Source organism: Eubalaena glacialis, chromosome 2 (genome assembly GCF_028564815.1).
Source record: "Eubalaena glacialis isolate mEubGla1 chromosome 2, mEubGla1.1.hap2.+ XY, whole genome shotgun sequence".
Lineage (NCBI taxonomy): Eukaryota > Metazoa > Chordata > Mammalia > Artiodactyla > Balaenidae > Eubalaena > Eubalaena glacialis.
In genome coordinates, this window is record NC_083717.1 from 100,252,262 (window position 1) to 100,270,375 (window position 18,114).

Here is an 18,114-nt window from a genome sequence, read left to right on the forward strand (position 1 = left end):
AAATTTAAATTACAAAAACCAAGAGGAAATTGTGGGCTAATCACTGACATTTTTTAGATTGACTGAGTTTTTGTTTTTGTTTTAATCCATTTCTCCTCTCTACAGTTTGGGAGTTATATAATCCATTTCTTTTCTCATGGTTCTTAATCTTATTTTTTTAAATGTCCTTATGAAACTTGAAGTCTAAAACACTATGGCTGTTTTGAAAGAGCCAAAATAATGAAAGAGACTTGGAGTGATGGTCTTCAAATATTTTTGTTTACATACCACTTAAAATAATTTTGAGAAACTACTATGGATGGATGAATATTAACTAGACTTAGTGTGGTGAACATCCTGCAATATATACATATATCAAATCATTATGATGTACACCTGAAACTAATATAATATGTCAATTATATCTCAATAAAATATGTATCAATATAAAAAACACTATGTAACTCTTGTATATTTTATCATAATTTATAATATTTGCAATAAATGTAATTAACAGAATATTAAAAATTTAGAGATTTTAAAATGTAAATTTTATCACTTAGATTTTAAATATGATTTGATACCCATCATTATTCATTTAAGAAAGGTAAACTTCTCAAGAATAGGAAATTTTGCACTATTCTTTTTTTGTCCTTAACTTGTGTTTCTATTCTACTTTGCCCATATGCTTTTTAAAAAATTAATACACTTTATTTTTAGAGCAGTTTTATATTTACAGAAAAATTGAGTGAGAAAGTATAGAAAGTTCTCGTATACCCCTTTCACAACCCTCCCCCCTACCCCCAGTTTCCCCTATTATTAACATCTTGCATTAGTGTGGTACATTAGTCACAATTGATAAGCAAATATTGATACCTTATTATTAGTTAAAGTTCATAATTTACATTGGGATTCACTTTTTGCTTTGTACATTCTACAGGTTTTGACAAATGTATAATGACATGTATCCACATTACAGTGTCATACAGTGTAGTTTCACTGCCCTAAAAACGCCCTGTCCTCTACCTATACATCCCTCCCTCCCTCCTTCCTCTCAAACCTCTGGCAACCACGGATCTTTTAAATGTCTCCATAGTTTTGCGTTTTCCAGAGTGTCACACAGTTGGAATCATACAGTTTGTAGCCTTTCAGATTGGCTTCTTTCACTTAGAAATATTTATTTAAGTTTCCTACATGTCTTTTCACGGCATGATAATTCATTTCTTTTATCACAGAATAATATTCCATTCTGTGGATGTACCACAGTTGTTTATCTATCCACTTACTGAAGGACACCTTGATTGCTCTGAATATTTGGCAATTATAAATAAGGCTGCTATTAACAACCGTTTGCACGTTTTTATGTGGACAAAAGTTTTTACCTCATTTGGGTAAATACCAAAGAGCACACTTGCTGGATCCTATCAAAAGAGTATGTTTAGTTTTTGTCGTACTATCTTCCAAAGTGTCAGTACTATTTTGTATTCCCACAAGCAATGAATGAGAGTTCCTGTTGCTCCACTTTCTTGCCAGTAACTTGGTATTGGCTGTTGGGAGGTCTCAGCCCCTTGCCACATGTACCTCTTCAGAGGCTGTTTGACTGTCTTTTTAAAAAATATTTATTTACTTTGGCTGTGGCGAGTCTTAGTTGCGGCATGCATGTGGGGTCTAGTTCCCCCACCAGGGATCGAACCCAGATCCCCTGCATTGGGAACGCAGAGTCTTACCCATTGGACCACAAGGGAAGTCCCAACACTTTTTTTTTGAATGAATATATTCATCCTCCAGAATTGATTGCTCACTGAAGGTCAGCATATGTGAACTTCAGGGCTGTCTGATCACCTGTAAATTAAAGAATTTATTTTCAGTAGTTCAGTTAAGGTGTCAGTGGGAAAAAATGCACAACCTAAAAGTTGAGAATTATGTTTTATTCAAGAACATTACTGAGTACTATAGCTGGGAAACAGACTCTCAGATAGCTTTGAGAAACTGTTTCAAAGAGGTAAGGGAGGAGCCAGGTTATGTAGGAGTTTTTGCTAGAAAAAGACATGTAGTCGAACATCAAAACATTACTGCTAATTACAAAAAAACAGACATCTCAAGTTAATGATGTTAGTGCTTTTCTATGTATGGGAAGATGCAAGACTCTGGGCTCATTGAGGGACTTCCTTGGTGGTCCAGTGGTTGAGAATCCGCCTTCCGATGCAGGAGATGCCAGTTCAATCCCTGGCGGGGGAATAAGATCCCACATGCCGCAGGGCAACTAAGCCTGAGCGCTCTAGAGCCCACATGCCGCAACTACTGAGCCTGAGCGCCACAACTAGAGAGAAGCCCGTGTGCCGCAATGAAAGATCCCGCATGCCGCAACTAAGACCCGATGTAGCCAAATAAATAAATAAATAAGGGTGTGGGCTCATTGAAATTATTCCTTTGATATGCATCTTAACTATCTAGAGCCAGTATCTTGTCTTTCTCTATCCTGAATTCCCCTCAGAGCACAAAGTGGTAGTGGCTGATGGCTTGATCATGGGCAACATTCGCTGTTTACTGAAATGGCAAGCAACATTTCTAACTCTAAACTAAATGCTTCAATTTACCAAAAATTTCTGGAGACCAACTATCATGGAGCTATTCTTGTTTCCTTTCTACACCATCCAAGCAAGGGGACTTGTGGGTACAAAAAGGCCAGAGACACAAAGACCAAGGAGAACAAAGCACTCTTATCTCATTTTATTTTGATTTTCTGGTTTGTTTCCACTTTCTAGATTATAAACTCCCTAAAGGCAGGAAGTGCATAGGCCCAGCTGACATCTAGAAAATAAACATTTAGATCCCTGCCCCAAGGGGCTGACAATCTAGTAGGAAAGGTATGACACGTGTTTTAAAACATTTTTTTAGGACTTCCCTGGTGGCGCAGTGGTTAAGAATCCGCCTGCCAATGCAGGGGACACGGGTTCAACCCCTGGTCCGGGAAGATCCCACATGCCGCGGAGCAACTAAGGGCGCCACAACTACTGAGCCTGCGCTCTAGAGACTGCGAGCCACAACTACTGAGCCTGCGTGCCACAACTACTGAAGCCTGAGCGCCTAGAGCCTGTGCTCCGCAACAAGTGAAGCCACTGCAATGAGAAGCCCACGTACAGCAGCAAAGAGTAGCCCCCACTCTCCATAATTAGAGAAAAGCCTGCGCTCAGCAACAAAGACCCAATACCGCCAAAAATAAAAAGAAAAGAAAACAAAAAAAACCCATTTTTTTAACCTTGGTCCTGCTGGACCTGCCAGATGGGGAAGGAATATACAATACAGGCGTACCTTGTTTTATTGCACTTCAGTTTATTGCTCTTCAAAGATACTATTTTTAAAGCAATAAAGTATTTTTAAATTAAGGTATGTAGTTTTTTTTAGACATAATGCTATTGTACACTTAACAGACCTCAGTATAGTGTAAACATAACTTTTATATGCACTGGGAAACCAAAACATTTATGTGACACAGTTTAGTGCAATATTCACTTTATTGCAGTGGTCTGGAATGGAACTTGAAATATCTCCAGGGTATGTCTGTAATTGAAGATTGTTCACAAGTATGGCTAAAGCTTGTTAGGGAAAATGGGTGGATCAGTTTTGTTGAAGAGAATATCCTACTTCAGTGAATTGTGTTTTAAAAGGTTTACAAGGTTATAGCTATGCTGAGTGAAAGAAGCCAGACCTCCTCTCCCTTTCCCCAAAAAAGTACATATGGTATAATTCCACTACATAAAACTTTAGAATATGCAAACTAATCTATAGTGACTGAAAACAGATCAGTAGTTGCTAAGGGATGGAGATGGGGAGGGACAGGATGGAAGAATTATAAAGGGCAGAAGGAAAGTGTGAGGTAATGAATACATTCACTGTCTTGAGTGTGACGATTTCATGGGTGTATAAATATGTCAATACTTGTCCAGTTGTACATTTAAATAGGCATAGGTTACTTACTGACATGTCAATTACTCCTCAATAAAGCTGTTTTTTAAAATAATTTTATTTTATTTATTTATTTTTGGCTGTATTGGGTCTTCGTTGCTGCTCACAGGCTTTCTCTAGTTGCGGTGCACAGGCTCCTCATTGAGGTGGCTTCTCTCGTTGCAGAGCACATCTAAGCTTGCGGGCTCAGTAGTTGTGGCTCACAGGCTCTGGAGCACAGGCTCAGTAGTTGTGGCGCACCTGCCTCGTTGCTCCCTGGCGTGTGGAACCTTCCGGGACCAGGGCTCAAACCCGTGTCCCCTGCATTGGCAGGCAGATTCTTAACCACTGCACCACCAGGGAAGTCCCAATAAAGCTGTTTTAATAAAAGAGATAAGATCAGGATCAGACAGAGGAACTCTGGACGTTTTTCCGGAGTGTGAAAAGCAACAGTTAGTAAACTATCCCTAATAGTCAAACCTGGGCTGGTGTGAGAGCAAAGGAAAAGGAAAGACAGAAAAGCTACAGTCTTTGGTTCAGGTGTGTGGTGTGTCCCCGCCGGTGGGAGATATCTCTGGAGGGAAAGGCTAGTGCCCACAGTTAAAGCCAGACGAATTTTTGCTGGCACAAACAGGGGACGCTAGAGGAAGAACATGATTTGGGTCAAGATAATTTTCCATTTTGGACTAGGAGAGAGCAACATGGAAGGCCTCCACCCTCGCTGAGGCACAGCTACGGGGCTGGGGAACGCTGCTCCAGAGCGCAGGCAGACGCCAGGCCCAGTTGGCAGAGACGAGACCACACCACAACTCCCGGCGGGATCCCAGGGGCCTGAAACCTTAACTCTCAACTATCGCTTCCTTAAGTTCCACTCCTCGAGCTGAGGCAGATGTTTGTGTAAGTCCCGCCTAGGTATCCCACGGAGATGTGGAGAGAACACCCCACCCAACTCGGCAGACCCAAGGCGCTGGGACTGGCAGCGCTCGTGCCCGACGCGTGCGCGCGGCGCGCAGGGAGGCGGCCTGGAAGTGAGGGAGCGCGCGCCCCTCACGTGACCCGGCCCGCGGGCGGCTACGCACACGACGCGCCCCTCACGTGGTCTGTTTCAGCCTCGTCGCCGGCGGAGGCGGGCGCGGGCGCGTCCCTGTGGCCAGTCACCCGGCGGAGTTGGTCGCACAATTATGAAAGACTCAGTTTCTGCTGCTAGCGCCGGAGCTGAGTTAGTTCTGAGAAGGTTTCCCTGGGCTGTCCTTGTCCGGCGGCCTCTGCTGCCGCCTCCGGAGACGCTTCCCGATAGATGGCTACAGGCCGCGGAGGAGGAGGAGGTGGAGTTGCTGCCCTTCCGGAGTCCGCCCCGTGAGGAGAATGGTACTAGACCCACGCAGGCCCCGGCGGGGGAATGGCCCTGGGGGTTGCGGGCAGGGAAGGGGGAGGACTCGGCTGGCAAGTGTGTGCGCGGAGCCGCTCTTCCTGGGGCTATGGACCGCCGGTTTGCCTTGAGGCTTCCGGACTTGCCGTGGCGGGACGGGAGTGCAGTTCTTTCGCGGGTGAGGAGCAGGAAGCAGGTAGCAAATCTGGCGCGACACCTCGTCGCGGGAATCCCCTGAGCGGAGCCCGGGCTCAGGCGAGGGCTCTTCGGGCCGGCAGAGGGGGGAGCCGCGGAGGACCTGGCTGAGCGGAGCGGCCGCAGCGCGCCAGAGGCAGCGCTCAGCCTGCAAGCTCCGCATCTCCCAGGAGCGCGTTCCTCCTGGCGCTTGTTGCTGGCAGATAAGGCAGCCAAATGCTCTGCTCAAGTTCTGCATGGAAGCGGAGGGAGAGCTGAGAGGGAGCAAAAACGGGATAGAGGATACGGCTTTGGAGCTGTGCCTTGTTTGCTGCGCAGCGTGTACTCCACAGGTACATTTTCCTCTGGAGCCCAAGAGGAGCGATTAGACGATATTGACGCTAGATCTGGTTTAGAATTTTCTTTAGCAAGAATTAAGGGTTTTATTGGGGCGCTGCTGTAGGTACCGAGGTGATGTGTTGTCTGGATTTATGTCGAACCGCCTCATTCGTTGCCCTAGAGAACGGTTGGTCATGTTTTAAACCAAAGTTGCGAGAGGGATGCGGCGCATTTCACCTTTTGATAGAGGTTTTTGTTAAGGCCAGGAATAAAATTAGAAGATTTCTCACAAAGAAAGTCATTTAGATCAGAGACTTGAAGAGCGGGTGGGTATTCCTGGTCAGTAGTTGAACTAGATAGGCTTCATGCAAACAATTCTCCCTCTGCTGGAGTCTGGCAGGTTTACTTTTCTCTAGAAACTAATTCAAGTACCATACAAATTGAAACCACGAAAGTAGTTACGCTTTGAATAAATAGTACACCTTTCCATTATTTTCCACATTTTTCGGTAATTTAAAGTCAATAAAAACGTCATTTTACCTTTTTTCGTAATTTTTAAAAGAAGGATTTGTTAAGTTCCTCTACCGACGCTAAATTTTAACATTTATTACTTAAGTGGATTTTAAGGGAATCTATTTTGGCGGGGAGAAAGTTGAATCAAAGTGTCTTTCATTAAAAAAAAAGCAAACCATTAATACTGTTCAGTGATGTGTCTAGTTTTCCTTTTTTTAGATGGTAAATAGCATACATTTGAACATACCACTTAAGCATTTAGAAAAAAAATTTAGATACGTTAGAAAATGGAAATGAAGACGATTCATCATCTTAAAAGCCATTGCTTCCTAGTGTTTGGTTAAAGCAACCACATGACTTTGTTTCTAGTGACATTCTAGTGAAAGTCAATTTCTTAGTCTTACCTCAGGTGTTGTTCTTAAGTCCAGCCTCTTAATGTCGCTATCTACACACTTTGAAATCTAGCCTTCAAAAACTGATGTGGTCAGAGTTTCTCTTGTGTTTGTTGTCTTTCCATTTTTCTAGCAGATGCACCCCCCGCCCCCGAAACAACGTTTGTATGCAGCATTGTTGTTTCTACAGGGAGAAATTTTCACTTTAAAATTTGAAATTAAGAATCTGATTTTATTTTTTACGTTGCTTGGGTTGTGACTGCTATTGAGTTTTGTTTTTGTTTTAGATTTGTTTAGTTTTGTTTTGTTTGTTTTTGTTTTAGATTTTCCCTACAATTTCCAATTAAATTACAGTGAAACCTTAGGATAACCTAATACTGAGGTTTTCCAATAATGATAATTTGTTGAGCCTCCTCAGCTTTAAGGTCAACACTGTGACCTGAAAGTTTCCTTAAGTATGTTGTAGCTACAATGTATAATTCTTATTGTAAACTCTTGTTTAAGGTCTTTGCTTTAAAACTAATCAGCCAACAGACCAAAAAACAACACAAAACAAGTAAAATACCAAGAAACACAAGGTAAACTGGAGTGGAATAAATTTTGTTACAAAATTAAAAACCATGGCTATTAGAAATATTTGTTTCATTCATTTGGTAAACACTTAGTGTTTAGTATATTCCAAGCACTGGAGTGGCAAAGATGTGTTAGACAAGTTTCCCACTTTCAAACCGCTTACATTCCAGTTATTTATAAAAGAACTACCTGTCTGTTTTCAATGGAAGATGCATACATCACAAAACAAACATTTAGTGTCTAGCAGGCTCTGTGATACTCTGTCTTGAAGGGCAGTATAGATATGCAAAAAGCAAAAAGGTAGTGTGATATTACTGCATAGATTACTGTGAAAGTATAGGGTAGTCAGGGAGAGAGAAAGGAAAGTCTGGGTAGGCTTACAAAGGAGCTGATAGGAGAAGTGAGTGTCGTAGAAGCAATAGGAATTAATTAACTTGGAAATAGAAGGTATGTAGAATTTGGTATTGGTGGTTTTAGTCTAAGGGAACTGAGCTTTAGAAGAGAAGAGCATCCAAGGAAATCCCTGGTCCAGTGTTTAGGACTTGGCGCTTTCACTGCTGAGGGCCTGAGTTCGACCCCTGGTCGGGGAGCTAAGATCCTGAAAGCTGCGCAGTGTGGCCAAAAAAAAAAAAAAAAGAGAAGAGCATCCATAGTTTATCCTAAGATCTGTTGTACGAGTACTGTATGTAGTTTAGAAAGAGTGGAGTATGGGATGATATATGGGGTACTAGTCTGGGAGTGTTATAAAGATAGGCAGGGACCAGATTTCTGAGGGCAATGTATGTTATGCAAAGAAGTTTGGATTTTATTCTGGAGATGAGGGGTCCACTGAAGGAATCAGTATGGAGGGTGACTTGATGTGTGTTTAAGCTGAAAAGAGAGACCATAAGGAGGCTGTAGCAAGACTAAAATATTTAGGGCTTGAAGTAAAGAAGTAGTAGAAGAAAAGAAGGAACTGATTGAGATGTTTAGGAGTTAGAATATTTAGAACTTGGTTCCTTTGGAGGAGGTGTGTGTGTGTGTGTTAGCAAATGTCAGTAATAAGAACCAGACATAAAATGAAAACATGTAATAGTTGAAGTCACTACTTAATATGTGCAGATATAATACTTAAAGGCAGTACTTAAAATTGTATTTTTGGCTTTTATTTATTTTTTTTTACAAATTTATTTATTTATAGCTGCATTGGGTCTTCATGGCTGCGCGCGGGCTTTCTCTGGTTGCGGTGAGCAGGGGGCTACTCTTCGTTGCGGTGCACGGGCTTCTCACTGCAGTGGCCTCTCTTGTTGTGGAACATGGGCTCTAGGCATGTGGGCTTCAGCAGTTGTGGCTCCTGGGCTCTAGAGCGCAGGCTCAGTAGTTGTGGCGCATGGGCTTAGCTGCTCCGTGGCGTGTGAGATCCTCCCGGACCAGGGCTTGAACTCTTGTTCCCTGCATTGGCAGGCGGATTCCCAACCACTCTGCCACCAGGGAAGTCCCTGGTTTTGATTTTTAAATGAAGGTCTGTTGAAGCAAACACTTCTAAAATTCAAGTTTGAGAGTTCTGCCAACCATAGATATTTTTGATACAGTACTCTGATATTCTCTTTCGTTAACATTCTAATGTGGGAGATTTCAAACATACAAAGATATAGTAAAATGAATCACCATATACCCATGACCCTTTTCAACAGTTTGAAACATGTGAATATTGTTTCTGCTATTATCCCTCTGATTCCTCCTCAACTGGGTAATTTAAAAGCAAATCCCAGACATGTTCCATCTACAGGTACTTCGTTATGTGTATCTCTAAAACTTTAACACATCCATAGTACTATTAGCACACCTAAAATTAATAATTCTTTAATATCATTAAATATTCAGCATATTTCCTTAATTGTCTCATGTTTTTTTTTCCCAGTTGGTTTGTTTGAATCAGGATCCAAAGAAGTCCACACAGCATTTGGTTGATAAATAAGTCTCAGTCTCTTGTATCCCCTCCCCCCCTTTTTTTGGTCTTGTCATTTAACATTTATTTAATGAAAAAAAAAAATCCAGATCATTTGCCCTGTAGAATTTCCCACAGTTTGGATTTTGTTGAATGTATCCGTATAGCATCCTGTAACATGTTCCTTTCTCCTCTGTATTTCCTGTGAACGAGTGGTTAATCTAAAGACTCTGAGATTCTAGTTTGATGTTTTGGTAGGACTGCTTTACAGGTAGTGCTGTGTACTTTGTATTGCATTACATTAAGAGGCACATGCTGTCTGGTTGTTTTTCTTTTTTTGATGTTAAGATTGACCAGTGGGTTGGTGTTGTCAGCTGCCTGATCTTTGAGTTGTGAAGTTCCCCATCATACATTCACATAATAGTAGCAATTGATGATTATTGCCATTGCTCAGTTATTTCACTCTGGGTTTCTGTTTCTCCTTTCTTTTTGGGGGAACCTTTCAGCATATGATTAAATTTTACAGTGTTATTTTATTTTATTTTTTTTAAAGAGATTGTTCTTTAAATGCCTGTTTTAAGTTTGGTGTCTGGAGGCAAAGTTCAGAGTAGTTGAGATTAGTTTAGAACATGAGCAACATTTGGCTATCTGTGGGAATTTGAACTGAGTCATTTATATGAATTGGTATAAAAACACTTAGATGTGCATCACTTTTAGAAGGGGCTTTGTAATTATTAGATTAGTTTGAATATGAATGAAATGTGTGACTTGGAGAATTGGACCTCTTCTAGTTTATCTTTATAAAAATGTTGGTTTAATTTGAATTAAGTTACTACTTTTAGATATTTTGTTGACCCTTTGGTTCGGTTCACCTAGGATTTAGAAATTTACTCTGGATCTTTTGGGGGAATATGTGTTTAGTTTCCTGACTACCTAAAGGTTTTAGAACCCTGTTGAAGAAATTTTGGTGTATGGAGGTAAGCAGTTCTTTGAAATTGATAGACTTGCCTGTTCACCTAAGCATCTTTGCCAAGTCACACTCTTTTATGAGCATCACTGTTACTCTGTGAAAGGCAGATGGTAATCTTTTTTATACTTCACCTTAGGAGCAGTACTAGGATTAAAGTCTGTGAAACACTGTTTGTCCCTCCTTGCGTCATGAAAACATGTTAATAACTTAACACCTCAACTATCCCAGCTGCCAGACTTCTGAAAACTTCAACCTTTGGAAACCCAACTCCTCATAGAAAGAAAAAAAGCTTTTGAGCCAAGCCATTATCAGAAATACAGCACCCTTAAGCCCAGAGTTCACTGGTTGAAAAATATGTGCAAAGTGAAATTTAATAGGCTTAGTTACCTACTTTTCTCTGGCAGTTTGGTAGTACATTAGGAATGATAGAAGGAAAGTTATCTGGGAAGCAGACTATTGCTGTAAGGAGGAGACTGGAGAAACATTAACTAGAATAGAAAGATAGGACTGTAAATTACCCTTCAGTATGTGAACTAGCGGTCTTCCTTGTTTTTGAGTATAATTTACCGTACCCAGTACCTGGAAGGTGCTCTACCCAGAAGGTACTCCTGACTAAACAAAGTGTGTTATAGACTTTAGACAAATTTTCACAATATTAGCTGACATGTATTAGCATTCTGTGGCCATTGTTCTAAATGCTTTACATATATCAATTACATATATCACTCTCAAGACTCCATTATGAAGTAGACACTTTTTTCGCTCTCTATTATTTATATAAAGAACAGAGAAGCAGAATCACTCACCAAAGGTCATAAGGCTGTTAAGTGGAAGAGTAGGTGTTGACTTGCCAAATTATAGAAACCTGGAGAACGATCTTGATATTCAGGGGCATGTATATTAGCGAGATGTCAGATGACAGGTGTTAACTGTTAAGTAAAAAAGTTAAGGTCATTTAAAAAAATGTCACCTTTAAAAAAATTTTGTCATACCATATTTTCTTTAAATGCTGTAAAGCTTAGTAGAATTTCCTTTACTACCAAATTTCTATGTAATAACTTTAGGATAGGTTATTTATAACTCAGTTGTATACATGGTATTTTGATGAAGTGCAGAGATTTACTATTCTGAGGGGATCCTTAATAGATTGGAAAAGTCATTAACTAAACTAAATAGATTTTGTTATAGGGAGAACTGATTAATAAAAACCATAGATGCCTATAACGAGTGTATCAACAAAGTATCATCACACTACTCAGGGACAGAGAATAGGTTGTTATGGTTTACTCCAATATGAAGGCTCAAGATTTGTAATAGAGAATGTCCAATACTTCTTTAGATTTCTCTTTTTCAGATCAATTTTTGTGGCATCATCTGAAAACATATCAATCAATGGTCATTGAATTAGGTATATGTGATAGATCCATTTAATTCAACAGATTCTGTTGCTTTTGAAAAAATATTTTATTAGGTAATAAGGAGCCAGGAAAAAAAGTGCAGAATTTAAATTGTACTATTTGACTGAAAGTACATAATATTTTAAAATAAATGTATATAATTTGAGTTCTTTGGTAGTTTTTTTTGTTATGGAATTCAGATGTATAAGTGTGTAGATCATAATATAGCAGACAGTGCTTATCACCCAGCTTAAGAAATAAAATATTACAGACAAAATTTGATGTACCCCATCAAAATCCCATTCCACTTTCCACTTTTTCAGACATAACTTCTATCCTAAATTTAGCCTTTATTGTTCCTTTGGATGCTTTTGTAATGTTGTTACCTAGAGTATGTATACTATATAGTGGTCTTCTGGTATTTCTATGTTTGATATATATAAAATCATGTACATCTTTTTATGGATTTTTTTTTCTTTTTCTTTTTTATTGAAATATAATTGATTTACAATATTAGTTTCAGGTGTACAACATAGTGATTCAATATTTTTATAGATTATACTCCATTTACAGTTATTATAAGGCAGGGGATATGGGGATATATGTACACTTATGTCTGATTCACTTTGTTGTACAACAGAAACTAACACAACATTGTAAAGCAATTATACTTCAATAAAGATATTTAAAAAATAAAGTTATTATAAAATACAGGATATATTTCCTGTGCTGAACAGTGTATCCTTATAGCTTTTTTTTTTCCTTTTTTTTCTTTTTAATGAACATTTGATTTTGGAGATTAATTCATGTTGATACATGTAAGGTTTAGTTTATCTCTTTCAGCTGCTATATATTATTCCATTATAGGAATATGCTGTATGTTGTCCATTTTACTGTTACTGGGCATTTAGGTTGTTTCCAGTTTTTTTACAAATAGTGATGTAACATTCTTATATGTATCGTCTTATATACACATGTGAGAATTTTTCTAGGAAGTACATATGTAGACGTAGAATTGCTGGGTCATAGGGTAGGTGCATCTTCATCTTTGTAGATATTGCCAAAGTGTTGACCAAAGTAGTTGTGCAGTGTCCACTCCCTCTAGAAATATATGGGAATTCTTTTTTTTTCCCCCCAACATCTTTGCCAGCACTTAATTGATGAGGTTCTTTTATTTTGCCAGATTCATGAATGTGTAGTAGTTCCTCATTGTTTTAATTTGCATGTCCCTGTCCACCGATAATGTTGTGTATCATTTCAGGTTACAAGTTTTTGGCTATGGTTACCTCCTCTCTGATGAATTGCTTTGCTCAGTTTTCTAATGGATTATCTTTTTCTTTTTTATTATTTACTTCTAGAAGCTCTTTATGTATTCTGGATACTAATTTTTGTTTTTGTTTTTGTTTTATGAGCTACAAATACCTTCCTCAGTCTCTAGCTTTTAAAATTTTTACTTTGTTAATGGTGGGCTATTTACTTACTTTTAGGTTGTTGGTGTACATTGGTTTTTAATTTTAGTGTGATAATTTATCAGTATTTTCTTTATAGCATGTGCTTTTTCTTATCTTGAGGTCATAAAGTTATTTATTTTTTGGTAGTAGTTTTAAAGTTACGACTTTAACCCGTCTAGTATTCATTTTGAATTCTAGTGTGATAGTTCATATACATATAGTATATTGGTATTATCTCCTGATTTGTATTGCTGTGTCTGTCACACACCAAGTTTCCTTAAGTGCAAGTTTCTAAGTGATTTACTCAGTTGTTCTGTTTGTCTTTTGTGTCAATATATTTATTTGGATTTTTTAGCAATCTTAGGAGTCTGGTAAAGTTTCTTGAGTTAGTGTAAGAAATTTAATTTTTTTTTTTTTTTTGCCAACATACTTATCTTTTTTTCGCCTAAAATGATGAATTTTGATCCCTTTTCATTTTAATAATAATTCTTTATGGTAAAAATGAATTATTCTGGGTGAGACTTTATCTAGAATACCTGAGGAAAAAATTACTGCTGTTTCAGCTAAATTGAGGTTGGTCACTTTTTAGACTCAATGTCTAGTCTTCAGTTATTCAATATCTTGGGCTCCATAGTATGGCATGATGGCAACTGCTCATACTTATCTTTATCAAACATTTTCTATCCCTTAAATTGAGGGCAGTATTGGGCTGGTAAGCAGTCAGGGTAGCAATCTCCACGAGGTCAGCAGGACAGCAAAACCAACAGAAAATAAGATGGGTTGTAGTAGTTGGACTCTTTACAAACATAGTCATGGTCTGAATCTGATTCTGTTTATTTTTTAATATATAAAACTTTCCCAACTGTTTATCATTCCACAGAAGCTTTTCAACAGTGTCTTTAAAACCTGTTCAGAGGGTTCACATTTGAATTATCAGTAATATCTAATTATTAATTAGTTAAGTGGTTGGCAGCCAATTAAGCAGAAGAGCAGAACTCTAGCGTAAGGGCCTGTAGGAGTGCCAGGAGATCAAATAAATTGGACTCTGACAGAGGAAGTCAAAGAGTGCCAGCTGTTTTCAACATTTTGCTTCAGGCTAACCTTAATTTTTCTTTGTCATTGTGCTGTTGCTGGCAGGCATGTTGATCTATGTACAAAATTATCCTGTAACTCAAAATTTCTACATCTGTAGTGTCATTTAACTTTTTAAGCTACTGCATTTTATTAGTAGGCAAACTTCCTTTTAATTTGATTGCCTTTTCTCTTGAGTATGGGTCACATTTTCCTGTTTCTTCTTATATCTAGTAATTTTGGATTGTTATCATAGGTGTTGTGAATGTTACCTTGGAGAGACTCTGGGTTCTGTTATAGTCCTCTGAAGACTACTGATTTTGTTTTTTAAAGTAGTTGTTATGGACTGAATGTGTCTTCCCAGAATTCAGTGTTGATGGTATTTAAAGATGGTGCTTTGTGGAGGTAATTAGAGTTAGATGAGGTCATGAAGGTAGGGTCCTTATATGAAGAGACCAGAGAGCTTGCTCCCTCTCCTCGACACAGTGAAAAGACAGCTGTCTGCAACCCAAAGAGGGGGCTCTCTCCAGACACAGACCTTACTAGCACCTTGATCTTGGATTCCAGTCTCTAGAACTGAGAAAATGAATTTTGGTTGTTGAAACCAAAGTTAAGTCTTCCAGTATGTGTTAACAGCAGTCAAAGAAGACTAGGATAGTAGTTGATTAACTTGACTGTACTCAAATTCCAAATTGTGTCTCCTTCAGTGGGCAGCAAAAATATCTGTTCAGTTATTTTATTCTTAACTGACATGCTTGAAATCTGCCCCATGTATACCTACTTCATGGGTCAGCTAGATTTGAGCAGAGTTAATGTGCAGCATTTAAGGTTCCCTTTCTGTGACTCTGTCCTTTGCAGAGTCACTTTTCCCATCACTTTCCAGCTGCTGTTGTCACCTTGAAGTTGCTATTCTGGTTCTTCAAGCGAGTAAGACTGTGGGATTTCTATTGGAGTTTTAGCTACTTAGTAGGTGTGGAGTGGGGCCTGTCTTAGGCAAAAAATGAGAAACTCACTCAGTGCTGTTCCTTTACCCTAAGTACAGACTTCATCTGATTTCTGCTTGCTTTTGGTTGCCTCTCCAGTGCCGTTAAGTAGTTGTTTTTTTTTTTTTTAATTTTTATTTTGTCCAGAGTTTATGGTTATCTGTGGGAGGGTTAATCCAGTAGAACCTCCATAGGTGGAAGCTCCTTTCTAATATTAATATATAGAACCATAGAGTGTATTTAGTTGTAAAAACAGATTGATTTTCACGTTACCTTGAAGTAGAATTTTTAAAGCAATCTTTTTTTCCCCCAGTTTTTGCTATCAGCATATAGGCAAGAAGGATGTGCTATTACTGACTTGTTTGAAGAGTAGTATGTGGTTAGAAGGTTTATTTATAGCATATGTGCCCCTTATTGCTATGAGACAGATAGGAAGAATTTATAACTGAATTTTGAAGAATTGTTGAAATATGACTCTGTGTGCGGCATTTTGCTAAAACACGGATCATAGTCTTCAAAGCAACATTGTGAGTTAGGTACTGTTATTTTTTTATATTATAGGTGAGGATACAAGTTCAGAAACTTGCTTAAGGTTGCACTGACTGTATAAACAACAAAGCTAGAATTCTAACAGGTTAATCTGACTCCAGAATCTGTTCTGTTTAACCACTGAAGATCACTAAGTGATCCCTAAGTTTCCCTCTTTTGCTAACGTTTTGTGGATATAGTTAGTTTTTACTTTACCTAGAACATTTAAGTTTAGGAATTTTCAGATTTGTGTTTGTAGTGTGCCACCTTTTGGTAAAATTCAGTAATGCAGTCTAGCAAAAGAAGTATAAAATCAGGAATATAAATATATATATTTATAATCCAGGGTACATTTGATTGGATACCTGATGGCGGAGCAGAAACTCAGAATTTCAAAAATTGCAGAAACTAATCATTGGGAAGGATTTGCAATTATCAGCTGGGATATGTGACTATCAGGTATAGGAAACCTGCAGGAAAAATAACTTTGTTAATGTACATCTAAAACTCTTTAACCCCACCTCTTTTTTCACCTCATTAGAAAGCAACTTTTTTTTTCTTTAAAAATATTTTTATTTTTATTTATTTATTTATTTATTTTTGACCATAAGAAAAGCAACAATGATTGCAATTACCAAACACGAAACACACTCATACTGTGTCATAATATTGACATTCAATCCAGTAATCCTCCACTGTAACAGCTTCTTTACTTTGCAGTAAAAATTGATTTGTGTATTTTTTGCCTCTCAGTCCTTTTGGGATTTTTTTTTTTTTTATTCAAACAGAAAGTCACAAAAGTTATAATCATCCTCATCAGTTCACTCAGTCCCATGTAATTAATATTTTTTTTATTTGATCTTTTGTTAGCACTTTTATGAATTCATCAGTTTTCCGTTAGAGTTCTGAAAATGCTTATTCATTCAGTTCAGCAGTATAGTCATTTACCAGAAACCTGTACTTCTCAGAGTCTTTTCCATGAATTCCTTGAAGATGAAACCCTTTTATAGGAACATTTTTGCAAAAGCATCAGAGTACACCCAGAACTGTCTGTAAATGACAAAAGACTGAAAAATGACCACGGTTAAAGATTTGATGAAAGTTCATAGTAATGCAATTGACAAGGAAATTTAGTTATTTCTGAGATATACATTTTAAAGTAATAACTAGAATTATGATTTATAACATTATACCAGAACATACAAGATTTTTAGAAATTTCATGTAATGTCTGAAACATTAATATTAACATATTTCCATACAAATAATCCAAAGAGAGTTTAGTATTAGTTGTTTTTTTTGTTTGTTTTTTCACACTGCAGGTTCTTATTAGTCATCAATTTTATACACATCAGTGTATACATGTCAATCCCAATCGCCCAATTCAGCACACCACCATCCCCACCCCACTGCGGTTTTCCTCCCTTGGTGTCCATATGTTTGTTCTCTACATCTGTGTCTCAACTTCTGCCCTGCAAACTGGTTCATCTGTACCATTATTCTAGGTTCCACATACATGCGTTAATATACGATATTCGTTTTTCTCCTTCTGACTTACTTCACTCTGTATGACAGTCTCTAGATCCATCCACGTCTCAACAAATGACTCAATTTCGTTCCTTTTTAGGGCTGAGTAATATTCCATTGTATATATGTACCACAACTTCTTTATCCATTTGTCTATCGATGGGCATTTAGGTTGCTTCCATGACCTGGCTATTGTAAATAGTGCTGCAGTGAACATTGGGGTGCATGTGTCTTTTTGAATTATGGTTTTCTCTGGGTATATGCCCAGTAGTGGGATTGCTGGATCATATGGTAATTCTATTTTTGGTTTTTTAAGGAACCTCAATACTGTTCTCCATAGTGGCTGTATCAGTTTACATTCCCACCAACAGTGCAAGAGGGTTCCCTTTTCTCCACACCCTCTCCAGCATTTGTTGTTTGTAGATTTTCTGATGATGCCCATTCTAACTGGTGTGAGGTGATACCTCATTGTAGTTTTTTTTTTTTTTTTAAGTTGTATTCTTTATTATAAAGTGTAAATTTTGCTATGTATCCATATGATCTACATTATTGATTTGGTATTTCATGTACTAGAGCCTTACTGAAGTATTAAAGTATCATAATATTAGTGTGTTTTTATCTTTTATTTTCTCCTCGTATCCCCTGTGGTTGCTCTGTTTTTATTTATTTATTTATTTATTTATTTTTGGCTGTGTTGGGTCTTCATTTCTGTGTGAGGGCTTTCTCTAGTTGTGGCAAGCGGGGGGCCACTCTTCATCGCGGTGCACGGGCCTCTCACTATCGCGGCCTCTTGTTGCGGAGCACAGGCTCCAGACGTGCAGGCTCAGTAGTTGTGGCTCACGGGCCCAGTTGCTCTGCGGTATGTGGGATCTTCCCAGACCAGGGCTCGAACCCGTGTCCCCTGCATTAGCAGGCAGGTTCTCAACCACTGCGCCACCACGGAAGCCCCTCATTGTAGTTTTGATTTGCATTTCTCT

At 38.4% G+C, this 18,114-nt stretch overlaps 1 protein-coding gene across 1 annotated transcript in view; it reads left to right on the forward strand.

Moving 5' to 3' along the window:
• The first annotated feature begins 5,212 nt into the window (after positions 1 to 5,212).
• TRPM7 (transient receptor potential cation channel subfamily M member 7) overlaps positions 5,213 to 18,114 on the forward strand; it is a 115,279-nt gene continuing 102,377 nt past the window's right edge. Inside the window, exon 1 of the mRNA XM_061180320.1 lies at positions 5,213 to 5,292. Within this exon, the coding sequence (XP_061036303.1) occupies positions 5,290 to 5,292 (3 nt within the window). The 5' untranslated portion in view covers positions 5,213 to 5,289. The remainder of the gene's footprint in view (positions 5,293 to 18,114) is intronic.